The sequence below is a fragment of the Geotrypetes seraphini genome, chromosome 1 (genome assembly GCF_902459505.1).
Source record: "Geotrypetes seraphini chromosome 1, aGeoSer1.1, whole genome shotgun sequence".
In the NCBI taxonomy this organism is placed as follows: domain Eukaryota; kingdom Metazoa; phylum Chordata; class Amphibia; order Gymnophiona; family Dermophiidae; genus Geotrypetes; species Geotrypetes seraphini.
Genome location: NC_047084.1, coordinates 214,124,076 through 214,141,664, shown reverse-complemented (window position 1 = coordinate 214,141,664; position 17,589 = coordinate 214,124,076). Strand labels below are relative to the sequence as shown.

The 17,589-nt window shown below is 44.3% G+C and overlaps 1 protein-coding gene across 2 annotated transcripts in view; it reads left to right on the top strand.

The window, feature by feature from the left end:
* Window positions 1-17,589, top strand: part of DCUN1D4 (defective in cullin neddylation 1 domain containing 4) — a 120,366-nt gene that overhangs the window by 75,950 nt on the left and 26,827 nt on the right. For both annotated transcript variants that reach the window (XM_033945718.1, XM_033945727.1), the window contains one exon: window positions 4,317-4,425. In XM_033945718.1, the coding sequence (XP_033801609.1) occupies window positions 4,317-4,425 (109 nt within the window). The remainder of the gene's footprint in view (window positions 1-4,316; window positions 4,426-17,589) is intronic.

Below are 17,589 nucleotides of genomic sequence, written 5' to 3'. Positions count from 1 at the left end.
CAAATCATGTTGGTCTCAGGCACTGGTCTCCATTTTCTTTTGACTTCTCTTAACTTTCTTGTCAGGGTCTCCTGACCATTTGACATTTCTTCTTTCTCCATGCTTTCATTACATCCTCTGTCTCTGTGTATGTATTGTTCCCCATGTTCAGCGTCTCCCTTCTCTGTCTCCTATACGTCCTTTTCTAGTATTTCCCATGTGCCCATCTCCCTGCCTTCATCTCTCCTTTCTATGAACCCCTTCCCCTGTGTACAGTATCACTCCTCTACATCCCCCCTATCCAGCATCTTCTGCATTCTTATTCTCCCCATGTCTAACCATCTTCTCTCTGTGTTCATATACTACCCTCATTCAACATTCCTCTTTTTGTCCCTGTTCCTATGCTCCCATCCATGCCCACCATTTCCCCTCTTTTTGTATATCTCCCTGTATCCAGCTTCTCACCTCTCTTACTCCCTTACACCAATGTATCTCTCACACTCTCTCTTTCTTTCCTCTCTCCCTCCACTATATGCAATATTTCACTTACTCTTCCTTCATCCCCTTGGTTCAGCTTTTCTCTTTCCTTTTCCTTCTCTCTCTTCCTCCCTGCAGGTCCTGCACATTTCTCCCTTCCATGGGTCCAACACCTCTATCAAGTTTCAAGTTTATTAAAAGTTTGATATCCCGCCTAATCAGGCTTCAAGATGGTTTACATAATTAAAACAAAGGGGAATACATAAAATATAAAAATAAACAAATGGAACACAGTTAATCATGAAAAACAAATCAAAACAGAGACTGAAACAGAAACATAAGGGAAATAGGGGAAGGAACTACATTATTGCGGATCCAACAGCTCTCACACCCTCCCTCCCTGAACGCCGATACAAAAAAAAAAAACCCACAACAAACTCGTGGCTTTCCTGTGTTGGCCCTTTCGTGCTTCCTGGGGCAACCTACCAGCCAGTTGGAAGCTTCCTACTTTCAGTGCTGCTATGGGAACTTTCATGCCACCGAGACCCTCCTTCTGATGTAATTTCCAGTTTCACCGGAAGTTACATCAGAAGGAGGGATTTGGTGGCAAGAAGGTTCCTGGAGCAGCGCTGCTTGTGCAGGAAGCTTCCAACTGTCTGGTAGGCCATCCCAGGAGGCGGAAGGAGCCAACGCAGGAGAGTCGTGAGTTTGTTGTCTTTTTTTTGCCATCGGTGTTCGGGGAGCCAGGGAAGGAAGGTGCGAGGACTGTTGGATCTGCAAGAGGGAGGGGGCTGTTGACCGTGAGGGGTGGGAAGGTAGGCAGCTTGTGGCTGATCCTTTACTGCAGGGACTAGGCCTTTCACCACTCTACAAGGCGATGAATGGCCTTGTTCCTGTACCCGTGGCAACCAATCGATTTCTCCCCCCTCCCCCTTTCCTGTGGGTAACCCGCGGCTAGCCACTGGAAACGGTCGCCGTGTCATTCTCTAGTCCAGGGGTAGGCAATTCGGTCCTCGAGAGCTGGAGCCAGGTCAGGATTTCAGGATATCCACAATAAATATGCATGAGATAGATTTGCATCTCAAGGAGGCAGTGCATGAAAATCCATCTCATGTATATTCATTGTGGATATCATGAAAACCTGACCTGGCTCCAGCTCTCCGAGGACCGGAATTGCCTACCACTGCTCTAGTCTAAAGGCAGTGGCTGCAGCTTCTTTTGTTGCACATGCCTAGCCTACCCTACCAGACTGCGTCAAGCCCCGTTGGTGGAGGATGACACATAGTCTCGTTTCCTAATATCAGGGAGTGGATTATGTCACAAGAGTTATGAGAAGTGTTTCTGCTTATTCAATCTCTGCCCACAGAATGCTTAGGCTTAGACCAGCAGTTCTCAACCTGTGGGTCGCGACCCTTTCACAGGAGTCACATATTTCCGATGTCCGCAGGGCCGGCACGTCCATCAGGCCAAAGACAGCGTTCTTCAGCCGCCAGTCCACGGTGCGATCAACACAGCGTCTTCGGGCTGGCTCCCTGAGTACTGCAGTGCACAAAGCTGTGGGAAAAGGCTTCTACGCGCGGTCTGCACCTGAACCGGAAACCACCTCTCTGACATCGCAATGTCAGAGGGAAGGCTTCCAGATGAGGCGCGAGGAGCCGCTGCCCACAGCTTTGTGCAATGCAACACTCAGGGAGCCGGCTTAAAGGCGCCGCATTGATCGCACAGTGGACCGGCCCAAAGATAACACCGGGGGGTAGGCCAGAAGGCAAGGCAACAATGGTATGGGAAATGCTTTTATTTTTTTAATTTAGTGATTGATTTGTCTGTTCAGGAAGAAATGCATTTGTTTCTTTTCCTCTGGGTTGTACTGCTTGCAGAGTCTTGCATCTTAGGGTTTGTTTGTAAATATTAGTACTTTTAGTTTTTGGTCCTGCATTTGCATGGGGTTATCTGTTTTCTGGTAGGAATGAATGTTGAAAAGCATACAGTGTGCTTTGTGTATTTTAATTTTGTGGTTAACCATTATGTGTTGTTAATACAATTATATTGTGTGTATATATGAAAATGAATGGAAAAAATGGTGTTACAATTAATACTATTATGGGGGCATGGTCTGAGGCAAAGATTGAGTGGAGATGGGTTCTTCAACTGCCGGTCTGCAGACTGGTGCCAGTCCACAAAATAATTATTTCCGCCGGTCCATAGGTGTCAAAAGGTTGAAGAACACTGGTCTTAGGAACCGAGACACCGCTCCTTTATCTGTCTCCAGGTGGGTCCGCCCACATGCAGATACGCCCACATACATTTATTTGTAATTAGAAATAAATATTTCACAATATATAATTACATATTGTTTTTGTGATTAATTACTATGCTTTAATTATGTTCAATTTGTAACAATGAAAATACATCCTGTATATCAGATATTATTTACGTTATGATTCATAACAGTAGCAAAATTACAGTTATGAAGTAGCAACGAAAATAATTTTATGGTTGGGGGTCACTACAACATGAGGAACTGTATTAAAGGGTCGCGACATTAGGAAGGTTGAGAACCACTGGCTTAGACAATAGGCGGGAGATTAACATTATGTTTCAATTGCACAGGTTGGCAAAATGATTTTAAATTGTTGACAAGTAGTTTTGTGTTTTTGTTAGAATTAAATAGTTGGTCAATTTATGCCTAGAGGGCATCAGATATCTGATCTTCAGATAATTTCAATGAATATTTTAAGTCCCACTTTTGTATATGCAAATGAAAGTAAGATTGAGATTAATATACTCCTGCTGGTTGTTTTAAACCAGGGTTCTTAACCCAGTCCTTGGAACATAATGCTGCCTCCTTGCATGTGAATATTTTATGCATATTCACTTTGGATATTCTGGAAATTCTACTTTACGGAGAGGGTAGTGGATGCCTGGAATGCGCTTCCGAGAGAGGTGGTGGAGAGTAAAACTGTGACTGAGTTCAAAGAAGCGTGGGATGAACACAGGATTTAGAATCAGAAAATAATATTAAATATTGAACTAGGCCAGTTACTGGGCAGACTTGCACGGTCTGTGTCTGTGTATGGCCGTTTGGTGGAGGATGGGCTGGGGAGGGCTTCAATGGCTGGGAGGGTGTAGATGGGCTGGAGTAAGTCTTAACAGAGATTTCGGCAGTTGGAACCCAAGCACAGTATCCTAAAAACCTGACTGGCTGAGTAAATTCCAAGGACTGGGTTGAGAACTACTGTTTTAAACCAAAAACAGTTGTGGCTCCAAGAACCTTTAATTGACATATCTAGGTTATTCTAGTGTTATAGAAGGCAAACAGCCGCTTTATATCCTACTCCATGGCATACAGATAATGTATTTAAAATTTGCTCTTGTGATAGTGTTTTGATGATTTTTTTTTGAGATACGAATGGTTAATTTCTGCAGTCAAACGTATTCCAGTTGACTTTCCTAATGTCAGGGTTTTAACAGAATAGTTAGTACGAGTATATATACCATTGTTTCATTATCACTACTACACCGTGCTAATCTTGCAAGTTTGAAGGAAACATTAGGGTTTGCATTTGGATCTTATTTCAAGTTTACAGGTTTGTTTGGGTTTTTTTTTTTTTTTTCAGAGGCAAACAAAAAATCCAATAGGACTGCAGTGATAAAACGAACAACGAAAAAAGAGAAACTGCAGGAATGGTGTACAAGATGACAAGACTTTTATCAATAAACGTAAATACGAACAAACTGTTTTCTGTTCGTATTTATGTTTATTGATTTTTTCTTTTTTCGTTGTACAGTTTTTTTCATCAAGATAATCTTGAGCTGCTGGAATATAAATTTCTCTTGCTCTTTTGTTTTTTTCCCCCTAGATGTGATACTACAGAGAAGTTGAGGAATTCCTTGGACTACTTGAGATCCTTATTAAATGAGCCTACAAGTTTTAAACTTATTTATAGATATGCATTTGATTTTGCACGGGTGAGTAACCTGGAAACAGGTGTTTTGGGTTTTGGCCTTACAATATTTCCTTACAGTTGCTACTTTACGTATAGTTTTACTCGTAAGTAGAAACCCTTGTAGGCTCATACATGTCCTTTATAACTGTAGATTCCCTCTGGAAGAACAGGGCTATATCAGCTAAACACACGGGTGATAGTGATAGCAATGTGAATCTGGATTCCCCATAGACTTTTGGAAGCGCATGGGGGTTTTCATGGTATGTCTTTTTTGTTTACTTCCACAGATTTGAATTTTGGATTTAAGTAATAATAATAATAATAACTTTATTCTTGTATACCGCATTACCATGGAAGTTCTATGCGGTTTACAGATGAAGAGACTGTACATTTACAGCGAAGTTACATTTTCGGCGATGCTACGTTTACATTTTTGGCGATGTTACATTTACAGTGAAGTTATTTTACAGCTAGGTTACATTTGCAGAGAAGTTACATAGAGCGGTGTTACATACAGCAGAGTTACCTACGGCATAGATACATACTGCAGTGTTCGATAAGGCAGAGCAGAGGCATTTGGTATGGGGAGTAACGAAGACAGGGTAATTAGTTGGATAGAGTGATCCATTTTGTTAAGCCATTTAGTGGCTGACAAGATTGGAGGAGTCGGAGAGTCTGGAGGTAAGTCGAGGTCAGAGGAGGAGGTCAAGGAAGAGGTGGGGAGAAGTTAGAGGAATTTGTCAAACAGGTAGGTTTTGATTGACTTCCTGAACATTTGGTAAGGGGGGGAATTGGAGATGAGGGCTGTGAGGCATTTGTTCCATTTGCCCGCTTGGAATGCTAGGGATCTGTCAAGGAATTTCTTGTAGAGGCAGCCCTTAAGGGAAGGAAAGGAAAACAGGTAGGTGTTTCATGTACGAGAGGGGCCTGCAATTTCAAGGTGCTCAGACAGGTAGATTGGTGAAGAGCCTGCTAAGGTTTTGTAGCAGAGGCAGGTGAATTTAAAGATGATTCTTGCCTCCACCGGCAGCCAGTGGAGTTTAGTGTAATAGGGGCTAACGTGGTCATATTTTTTGAGGCCGAAGATGAGGCGGACGGCAGCATTTTGAACTATTCTTTCCTGGTCATAGTGTAGGCTCCAGTGGAAAGTGTGTTCAAGGTGATTTCTTCTGTGCAGTTCTCAGTGAGAAGAATTCACATTTCACGATGTAGTTACTTTGCTCTTGTTCAGCTTCTTCATTACCAGTGAAATATCTGAGGGAGATAATTTTGGGGCTTTTAAGCTTCTGATTAGAGTTTTTTGGTGTCTTCCTCTGTGTCCAAAAAGAAGTTCAGTAGTCTAAAGTGCTGTTGCTTTTGTAATTTCAAGATGTCTGCTTGTCGGTAATCCTCAAACTTACATACAATGTATAGAACGTGATGTTCTGTTTTGATATCTGCTGAGAGATATAACCTGAGGTCATTGCTTTCTGGAGATTTAGATTGACAAGGTAATTTGGTGCATCTGCACCAGCCTGAAGATAACAGCATTGAAAACCATAGAAGCTGTACTTATTTACTTACTTAATTTTCTATACCTTTCTCCCAAGGGAACTCAGAATGGTTTACATGAATTTTATTCAGGTTCCCTGCCTGTCCTGGTGAGCTTACAATCTATATAATGTACCTGGAGCAATGGGGGGGGGGAAATTAAGTGATTTGCCCAGGGTCACAAGGAGCAGCGTGGCTTTGAACCCACAACCTCAGGGTGCTGAGGCTGTGGCTTTAATTACAGTGCCATACTCTCCCCTCCCCTCTATTGCAGCTGATACCTTGCTGAAATCAAGATATAGGTCTATTGTAGGAAACTGTCTTGGTTTTATTGCTCTATTCTCAAGGAGGTTCCTTGGAGTCAGACTTGGATCCAAGGAGACATATCAAATGGAAGCCTCGAAGTTTGGGTACTGTATTGCTATGGGCACAGAAATCAGAGTGCAAGAAGTCTGTAGCATTGTCTAGTCTCTCAAGGAATTGTTAGGAGGCGAGCTCAACATCCCAACAAGAGATACTTGCAACAATTACTCCTAGAGGAATTCTGTGAAAAAAAAAATTGAAAATTCTGCAACTTTTATTTGTAGTGTTTTGTATAGGAATTCCTCCATCATAAGGCCTGAAATCCTTTCCTGCCTTTCCCTTTCTCAGGCTCCAGCCTTCTCAGGTTCTTCTCACTCCAACTTCAATTCTCCTTTTAAATCCCAACATGACTTATAATTCTGTCTGCCCCTAAAGTCCTCCTGCATGCATTACCCCGACCTCACATTCTTGTTCCCACGTCATAGCACACTCGCCTTTTTACTGTGCTCCAATCCACCCCCATGGCACACGCAACCTTTTAATTTTTTTCTAAGCCCCTTATTTTCAGCCACTCTCTCTTCCCCTTCCTCACTTAGCTCCCATGGCAAAGAGGAAATGACCCGCTGAACAAAAGGTCACTTCCTCCTGTGCTGACTTAGATCCAACTGTTTATGTGAACTGCAGGATCATGGTTCACATAAACAGTCTGGTCTAAGCCAGCACAGCAGAAAGTGACTCACTGTGTAGCAGTTAACTTTCTTCTCTTCCTGCGGGAGCTTAGCGCTGGAGGAGAAAAGTGAACAGATCTGCTTCTGTTCATGATTGCACTGAATTCTACACAACATGTGCAGAATTCTGCGCAAAATCTGTGCACACAGAATTCTGCCAGGAGTAAACAGTCTAGGAGGGCTATTGCTGTTAGAAAAATAGAAAACAGCAGATAAAGGCCATATGGCCTATCCAGTATGCTCATCCATATCATCTGCTATCTCTTTCTTCCCCTAAGAGATTCAGTATCCTTGTTCCCTGCTTTCTTGAATTCATATAGCATAAAATAACTTTATTCTTCTATACCGCCATAACATAACTTGAAATGCAAGAGTCCTGCCCACAAAAAGGTCTTATATTTGCAGCCAGTAATTTTTGGATAGGCAAATAAATTGGAATTCCCAGTTGGGCTATTAACACAAAATGAGATAAAAAGTAATTTGGGTCTGTATAGCACAAAATGGTCTACATAACACAAAATGGACTATATCAGGTTTCAGATTTATTTAAAAATTTGATATACCGCCTTATTAAAATTCAAAGCGGTTTTACATAATATAAAAACAAAGTATAATAAGAACGTACATTAGAAACAAATAACAAATAATGCTACAGTCAAACGTACTGACAAACATTAACTTACTGATACAGGATGGAAATGGGCAGAAATACAATTTAAATAAAAAGAAAGAGAGGGGAAGAAGGACCAAAACAAAAGGAAGGGGAACAAAATATAAATAGTCTAGAACAGGGGTGCCCAATATGTCGATTGCGATTGACCGGTCAACCGCTCAGGCAACCCCAGTCGAACGCAGAGTCGGGTTCCCTTCCCTTCTGTTTTTTTTCCCCTCCTGACTGGCCCGCCTCTTGAAAAACGCAGGCCAATCAGCTCGTTCAGTCCCCGCCGCCCTCCAGGCTGCTGCTGCTGGTGGAGGAGGAAGAGGAGTCCTTGGCGCAGAGCAGGCGGCAGAGGGGCGTAACGCGCTCTCGTCCTTCTTGCAGTAGATGTGCTTGAAAGAGTGGGGAAGGGAGTCGGGTTTAGGTAGCAATCGGGAGGGGTGCTGGTCGTGGAGCCGCTGGCTGGGGACATGTTGATGTAGCCGCACAGGGCAGCTTACCCTCGTTGCTCTCCACGGAGAGTTTGGGGTTGGCCCCGTTGGTCCACATCTTGCTGTAGCCGTCAAGTGAGCAGCTGCCGCTGGGTGACATCCGGCTTTCTTCCTGGCCTCCCGGTACTTTAGCAATTCTTGTAGATTGCCATTGGCCTCAGGAGCTGTCTTCCCTCTGCTATGGTCCAGCCCCTCCTCTGAGTCAGAAGCAGGATCGGGGCAGAGGGAAGACAGTTCCTGAGGCCTATGGCAACCTGCATGGATTGCTAAAGTAACAGCGATCCTCTCTGCAGGCTGCTCCCTGCAGGAATTAGGTAAATGGATGTGGGAGGGCAGGGAGGAACACGCAGGCCTTTGGGGGGGTCAGGGGCAGGCCTTCAAGGGGTAGTACAGGCCTTCAGGGGGGAATGTGCAGGCCTTTGGGGGGGTGCAGACCTTCAGGGGGACAGGCAGGCCTTCAAAGGGTGGGGTGCAAGCCTTCGGGGCCCTGGTGTAGAAATACACGGACGGAGGGAGGGAGGGAAGAGGGGTTTAAAAAGACGTGCATATGCCGGACTTTGGGGGGAAGAAATAATGGGTCTAAAAACAGAGGAGTGGGAGAGAGATGGTGGATTTAGGGAGGGAAGGAACAGAAAGGGAGAGAAGTTGGACACAAGGGATGGTGTGGAGGGGGGGAAAGAGATACTGGATAGGAGGGTAGTTGGGAAAAGAAAGGGACAGATGGTAGACCCTAGGTTGGTGGGGAAGGAGGGAGAGATGCTCGATGAAAGGGTAGTTGAGAAGGGTGGATCTGTGGATGGAGATGAAAAAAAGGAAAGATGCCAGACTTCCAGGGGAGGGAAGGGAAATGGAAGGGGAGGACAGAGATAGAAAATGGATGGTTAGCACAGAGAAAGAAAAAAGAAAAAGAAGGAGACCATGGCAAGCAAGTTATCAGAAGACGTCCAACAAGATTTGAATAATGTCCAGACAACAAAGGTAGGAAAAATGATTATATTTTCAATTTAGTGATCAAAATGTGGCCAATTTGAGAATTTATATCTGCTGTCTATATTTTGCACTATGGCCCCCTTTTACTAAAACGCAATAGCGGTTTTTAATGCAGGGAGCCTATAAGCATCGAGAGCAGCGCAGGGCATTCACCGCAGCTCCCTGCGCTAAAAACCGCTATTGCGGTTTAGTAAAAAGGGAGGGGGTATTTGTCTATTTTTGTATGGTTGTTACTAAAGTGAAAAGTCATTACTAAAGTCGTCTGCCTTGATCTCTTTGAAAAAAACCCCAGAATATAAATAATTAACATTTTCTCTGCGTAGTGTGCTTTGTGTGTTTTTTTAAAATGTTATTGTTGTTAGATCATTTTGATTTGGTCATTTTTAAAGTAGCTCGCAAGCCCAAAAAGTGTGGGCACCCCTGGTCTAGAATAATGTAAAATAAGCTAAAGTGATTTAAAAAATGGCAAGGAACAGATTTCCATTGCCTTCCTTAGAAGGACTATTATACAACATATGCATCTTTAAAAAGAAAAGCCTTCAAGTTACTTTTAAATTTGTCAAGGGATGTAATTTCTCTTATATAAATTGGTGCTGAATTCCAGATGGTAGGGGCCATAACAGAAAAGATGCTAGTGCGCATGGTGTTAGTGTATGTTAAAGAGGGGATGGATAGCAAGTTTTGATTAGATGAATGCAATGTACGATAGGGGGTATTGGGGATTAATAGCTTGTTAATAAAATCAGGTTGGCTGGAAGTTTTGGTCTTGTAAGTCAGCAACATTATTTTATAGGTAATTCGATGATCTATAGGAAGCCTGTGAGCTTTGATCAAAAGAGGTGTGACATGATCGTATTTATGTGCTTTTGAAATAATTTTAATGGCAGTATTTTGAATAATTTGAAGATGTTTTATTTCTTTCTTAGTGATTCCTTTGTATAGTGCATTACTGTAATCCAAGCTTGAAATAATGAGCAAATGAATAAGAATATTTAATGATAATTGATCTAAGACGGTAAAAACATTTAACTACTGAGCTTATTTGTTCATGGAAAGAGAGTTTTCCATCGAAAGTAACACCGAGAAGTTTAATAGATGTGACTATCTGAACAGAGACTGATTTTATTGTTATGGGGCAGGGAAGGGTAAGGCCTTCCTTGACTGGAAAAATCATAACTTTGGTTTTGCTGATGTTGAGGGTTAGCATATTTGTGCTTAACCAATGGCTGATTTGTTCCAGTTTCAATTTAATGGATGAAATATCTGCAGGTTTGTCCAGATCAACAGGGTGAGTAAGTTGAATATCATCCGGGACTATATAACACAAAATTAGATAAAAGGTAATTTGGGTCTATATAACACAAAATGAGATAAAAGGTAATTTGGGTCTTCAGCCACAAGAATTCATATACAATCTTCATTTCTACTGCCTCCACTGGTTGGTCATTCCACACATCTACCACCCTTTCCGTGAAGTATTTCGAGTCTAACTCCCTTCATCTTCATCTCTACTACCTCCACTGGGTGGTCATTCCACACATCTACCACCCTTTCCGTGAAGTATTTTGAGTCTATCCCCCTTCATCTTCATCTTATGCTCTCTTGTCCGAGAGCTTCCTCTCATTTGAGGAAAGCCTAAAAAGGTTAGGGCTCTTCAGCTTGGAAAAGAGACGGCTGAGGGGGCGATATGATTGAAGTCTACAAAATCCTGAGTGGAGTAGAACGGGTACAAGTGGATTGATTTTTCACTCTGTCAAAAATTACAAAGACGAGGGGATACTTGAAGTTACAGTGTAGAGAAGCAGCAGCATTCAGAACAGTGCAAAATGTTTTGCAATGCTCTGAATGCTGCTGCTTCTCTACACAAGAGCACTTTGGACCTGGTGTTCACCAACCAAGTGTTCCCTGAGGAAGGCGTTTTTTTACATTCTGAAACTGGGATCCTTGTTGGGACTATTTGATTCAAATAGACTTTCTGTTTTGTCCCAAGGCGAGGTGTTCTTCTGTTTGCCTGTCCCTCTTGCTTGACTACTTTGCCATCTTCATCTCTTAGCTTTTTCAGATAGCCTGCCGTCATCTTTCTGTGATACTTTGTAATTTATGAAGACTAACCTCTTTTCTGTTACTTTTGAAGCTGCCGCTTTAGAGAACCAAAGCGGCCTTCTATTCCTTTCAGTGAGTGGTGGTCAAAGCTCTGAAGGTAGAGAGTTGTTCTGGAATGACTGAGGTACTTGATCAGGTTAGGTGCCTGTAAGGAATTGACCTTCTGGTGGTGGCTATGGAACTGTGCCTCTGTTATTTGAATTAATAACCTGCGTTTCAAAAATATATATGAGGGTATGTATCCAACAATGCTAAGGGGGTGGTCTATCTTTGACCACCTCTTAATTACCCTCACTTTTATTATTAATCTTCAGACCCTCAGAAATGCCACCAAATACTCAAGTGCATTTCATAGTATCTAGCTTTATGCATTAGATCTACACCGGGTCACTTATAACGATTTTTCGTTTTCTAAATTGAATGTAGTGAACCTTTTAACCATTCATAATTATTTAGTGAAACTAAGAATATTAGTATCAATAATAATAAAACGCAAGAGCGCGCATGTGCTCTTGAAAAATCATGAGTCCTGGCGCCGTGAGGTGTGCTTCTGTGGCAGTATTCTAATTGACACCTCACGGCGCTTTCAGGGGCTGGAGGCGCGCGACTGTGGAGTTTTGTCAGCGCAGTCGTCTTCAGGAGAATTTGCTGTTTGTGGACCGGCAGGTGAGTGGGGGTGGCGGTTTCAAGTGGCAGCGCCGGCATTTTCTCTCCTGTTAGTGGAGAGTGGCGGTTCCGGGGAGTGCAGCCGCTGTTACAAAGTTAAAAAAAAAAAAATACGGCTCAGGGAAGTGGAGGGGGAGAGGGAAAGGGGGCTACTTTGGAGGGAGGGGTGTGCTGGGAGGCCAACAGAGAGAAGGGGGCCAGAAGAGACAGAGAAATACAGGCAGGGGGCCAGGCAGAGAGACAGAGAGAAAGAAAAACAGGGAGCCAGGCAGAAAGACAGAGAGACAGACAAACAAAAAATGGGGGCCAGGGAGAGAGTCAGCCAGAAAGATAAATAGGGGGCCAGACAGAAAGAAAGACAGCCATCCATACAGTGGCCAAGGAAAGAGAGAGAGACAGAAAGAAAGGCAGGGGTCAGACAGAGAGACAGAAAAACAGGGGGCCAGGCAGAGAGACAGACAAACAAAAACTGGGGGCCAGGGAGAGAGACAGGGGGCCAGGCAGAAAGAAAGACAGCCATCCACACAGCGGCCAACGAAAGAGAGAGAGAAATAAAGAAAGAATGACAGACAGACAGTGGGCCAGAAAGACAGCCAGCCAGCAGCCAAGGACAGAGAGAGAAAGAAAAATACCAGACAGATAGACAGCGGCCAAGGAGACATAGAAACATAGAAATAGACGGCATATAAGGGCCACGGCCCATCCAGTCTGCCCACCCTAATGACCCTCCCCTACCTTTGCCTTGTGAATAGATCCCATGTGTCGATCCCATTTGGTCTAATCACCTCCAGTAGAAGACTATTCCAGCGATCAACTACCCTTTCAGTGAAAAAGAATTTCCTGGTGTCACCTCGTAGTTTCCCGCCCCTGATTTTCCACGGTTGCCGCGGGTCCCTTGAAAAAGAAGATATCCTCCTCTGCATCGATGTGGCCCGTGAGATACTTGAACGTCTCGATCATGTCTCCCCTCTCTCTGCGCTCCTCGAGCGAGTATAGCTGTAATTTATCTAACCGTTCTTCGTACGGGAGATCCTTCAGTCCCGAGACCATCCGGGTGGCCATTCTCTGGACCGACTCCAGCCTCAGCACATCCTTACGGTAATGCGGCCTCCAGAATTGCACACAGTATTCCAGGAGTGTGTGGCGCAGTGGTTGGATCTACAGCCTCAGCACCCTGGGGTTGTGGGTTCAAACCCCGCGCTGCTCCTTGTGACCCTGGGCAAGTCACTTAATCCTCCATAGCCCCAGGTACGTTAGATAGATTGTGAGCCCACCGGGACAGAGAGGGAAAATGCTTGAGTACCTGATTGTAAAAACCGCTTAGATAACCTTGATAGGCGGTATATAAAATCCTAATAAACTTGAAACTTGAAACATGGATCTATACAATGGCATAATGACTTCCGGCTTACGGCAGAGACAGAGAGAAAGAAAGAATGACAGACCAACAGAGGGCCAGAGAGACAGACAGAAAGGGAGAAAGACAGACAGAAGGAAAGACAAACAGACAAGGGGTCAGAGAGACAGATAGAAATAAAGAATGACAGACAGACAGGATGTCAGAAAGACAGACAGACAGAAAACCAGACAGCCAGCAGCCAAGGAGAGAGAGAGAGAAAGAAAAAAAAATACAGAGATAGACAGCGGCCAAGGAGAGAGAGAGAGAAAAAAAAAGACATACAGACGACCAGCGGCCAAGGAGAAAGAGAGAAAGAATGATATAGGGACAGAGAGACAGACAGAAAGGGAGAGAGATAGACAGAAATAAAGACAAGACAGCCAGAAGCCAAGAAAAGAAAGAGAGAAACAAAAAAAAAATAAGACAGACAGTGGGCAAGGGAGAGAGATAGAAAGAAAAGGGCCAGGGAGAGAGAAAGAAAGACATACATCCTATATAATGTTCCTTGCTGCCGTGTTTTCTGATCTGTGGCCGGATTCCATTTTAGAACGCGGCAGCAGGGAACACTCTGGCCACTCCACTCCTCCCGTCCTCGCTCACCAACCGCTGGAGGAAGCACAGGCAAGCTCTTTCCCAGCCCGCCGCCCTGTCACTCCTCACACGCGCACGACGCCGAGTAACAGGTCACTGCCCAGCAGAAGCCCCAACACAGCGCCGACCATAAGGGAATTGTGCACAGGAGCCCCGCCCTGACACAACCCTCCAAGACAAGCAGCACGGACATGGAGCCCCGAAGGCAGCCTGAGAACACGTGCCGACTCTGCCGAAAAGGCCCGGCGCATAGCTTCACCCGTGCAACCACCGCGCGCCAACTGAAAAAAACGCCACGGACGCCCACCCGCAAGGCAGGCTTTCAGGACGACGCCTGCAGCTCCGAGCAGCCAGCACTCCTGACTTGCAGCCCGCCAGGAAGAGGTGCTGTTGGACCGGGGGAGCAGGGAAGAGGTGCTACTGGACCATGGGAGCAGGGAAGAGGGACAGGGGGAGCAGGGAAGAGGTGCTACTGGGCCGGGGAGCAAGGAAGAGGGACAGGGGGAGCAGGGAAGAGGTGCTACTGGGCCGGGGAGCAGGGAAGAGGTGCTACTGGGCCGGGGATCAAGGAAGAGGGACAGGGGGAGCAGGGAAGAGGTGCTACTGGACCGTGGGAGCAGGGAAGAGGGACAGGGGGAGCAGGGAAGAGATGCTGCTGGACAGGGAAGTGTAGTGGGGAGGGAAATGCTGCTGGTGAGAAAAGGGGGCTCGGGCTGAAAGGGAACAGAAGAGAAGGGGGCTGGGGGGGTAAAAATGGGTTTGGAGCTGGGGCTGAAAATATGGGACATGTGAGAGAAGGAGGCTTTACTAGCACCCGTTAATGTTAACGGGCTTAAACACTAGTTATTAATAATTTATACTTAACTTAGGTGGTCAATTCTAAGGGATAAGTGCGCCAACATGTTTCACCCTGGGGGGGGTTTCTTCAGGGCTACAATCCCTAGAACCATAAAACCCGTATTGTTAATAATAAAATTTTTTAACCTTAAGAATCCAAGACATTCTAATTTGTATTAAAATAATATATCAAACGGTTCTCACCTTAGTTGAAACTTGTTACCCGCAACGCGACCACCAAATCCCTGCTACCAAGATGGCCGTGGCATGCTGCTCTTCTTCCTAAATACCTCCCCAATCAGCTGTCAATGACGCCACAGGGCGGAGCCTACAGCGCAGCTGTCGGCGGCGTCACAGGGCTGCCACCAATGACCGACAGGGGAGGTTTTACCAACTATTCAATGTTAGAGACAAGTGATTAATATTAAAGCAGGGTGAAACATGTTGGCGCACCTATCCCTTAGAATTGACCACCTAAGTTAAGTATAAATTATTATTAATAATACTAATATTCTTAGTTTCACTAAATAATTATGAATGGTTAAAAGGTTCACTACATTCAATTTAGAAAATGAAAAATCGTTATAAGTGACCCGGTGAAGATCTAATGCGTAAAGCCAGATACTATGAAATGCACTTGAGTATCTGGTGGCATTTCTGAGGGTCTGAAAATTAATAATAAAAGTGAGGGTAATTAAGAGGTGGTCAAAGATAGACCACCCTCTTAGCAATGTCCATTATTTGAATCGCATTAAAGTTCTTTTAAAACCATTGGTTATTTTGACCACCTGTTCCATGTTAACCAAGCCTCTAATGATGAACTGGTACAAGTTTTCAGACTATCCTGTGAAGGCTAAATGGTACTTGTAGGATAAGAATACTTGCCGAGGTTTGGATGGCTGCAAGAATTAGGACTGGCATGCACTGGGAGTGCTGAAGTAGGAACCGAGGAGCAGGACTGGAGAGCAGGCCATAGAAATGGAACTAGTGAAACTGCAGAATAGCTGGACAGATTCCAGTCGATGTATTCCAGGAATCTCTTGTACTAGCACCAATGTATTTTCACTGATGCTCTATATACTGCTTCTAATCAAGACATACCTTGTTGAAACTCACTGGGCTATAACCTCACCAATGAATGACCTGCACAGGGACAATATCACTTCCTGCTGGTTATACTGCTGTATGCAGCCTAAGTTGATACATTTTATTGCAATTTTACCACCTTCTTTCTTCATTCATTCACCACAATGCAGTTTTAACCAGAGACCTCAGAAACACCACTCCACCATCCCATATACAAATTTTATCAATGGGGAGAACCCTGTGTTAAATCCTCATCGGTCAAGGCATACTGCTTTTATAGTTTACTTTATTCTAAAACTTCAGCGTTTAAACTCGCAATAAATATTATCCTTTAATTTTTTTTTACTTAGCTTGGCAGTAGTCAACCTTATATGTTTATTAGTAGACTTAGCGATAGAACCCAACATGTTTCGCCTTAGCTTCGTCAGGGATCCATTCACTGCCGCTGTCATCTGACTCCCATACTATTTTGTGTGTAAGAAGGTGGTAAAATTGTAATACAACGTATCAACTTAGAGTGTTATGTGAATTGACTGAGAAAATCTCTAAGTGACAACTGAGAGCTTAGCCATTTGGCTGTATGCAGCCTAGCATCCTTCTTTTGGTCTTGGCTCTTGTATTATGACATTGTCTGATCATCAGAGAGTAGCAGTCCAATGTCATATGCTTCAGGCTCTCCCTTCTTCACATGGTCAGTTCCTTTAGGATTTCTGCACACCAAATACATCTTTGTACTTCATGCTTTAAAGCTTAACTGCTAAGCATTTGTCAGTCTAAATTTTATAGATCAGTGTTAATGCCTGCTTTCTGAGGTATCTACTGTGCTGTAGATCTTCAAGTCACCTGAAAAAAAAATATTTTTTCTTCACAAATGTTGAACAGAATCTGTCTCTGGACCAATTCCTGAAGTACTTTACTACTCTCCTTCCTTTACTTAGCAAATTCCATTATCACCCTTTTTCTTCTGTTAACTAGTTCAGTGGTTCCCAACCCTGTCCTGGAGGACCACCAGGCCAATCGGGTTTTCAGGCTAGCCCTAATGAATATGCATGAGAGAGATTTGCCTATAATGGAAGTGATAGGCATGCAAATCTGCTCCATGCATATTCATTAGGGATAGCCTGAAAACCCGATTGGCCTGGTGGTCCTCCAGGACAGGGTTGGGAACCACTGAACTAGTTTATAATGCAGTTCACTATCTTGGGACCCTCTCCCAGGGGGTTCAGTGAGAAACGATATCAAAAGCTTTGCTGAAATTCAAATACACCTTATCCAGCACATGTCCTTGCTCTAGTTGTCTGGTCATTTAATTTTTTTTAAAAAAATCTTTTTGGTATGATCTTCCTTAGGTAAAATTGTTGCCTTGGATCTGTTGGTTTGTAGATAATAGAAAATGACATGGTGATTGTTATGCGCAGCTAGCTGTGGGTAACCCGCAGGAATGGGGGAAAGAAAAGACTAGTTGCTGCGAGTACAGGGACAAGGCCATTCATCATCCCCGGAGTAAAATATGTGCTGCAAGTTGCTTCCCTTCCCACCCCTCCCTGTCAGCAGCCACCCCCCTCGTGAGTCCATCAGCCCCCTCCCTCCCTATTGCGGGTCCAACAGTCCCCCCACCCTCGCTCCTGAAGGTGGGTGGGAAAAAAACCAACCAAACAAACCTGCGACTTTCCTGGGTTGGCCCCTTCGTGCCGCCCGGGGCAAGCCTACCAGCCTGTAAGAAGCTTCCTGCATGCAGGACTGCTCTAACTGGAACCTTTTTGCCACCAAGTCCCTCTTTCCGATGTAACTTCTGGCCGGATGG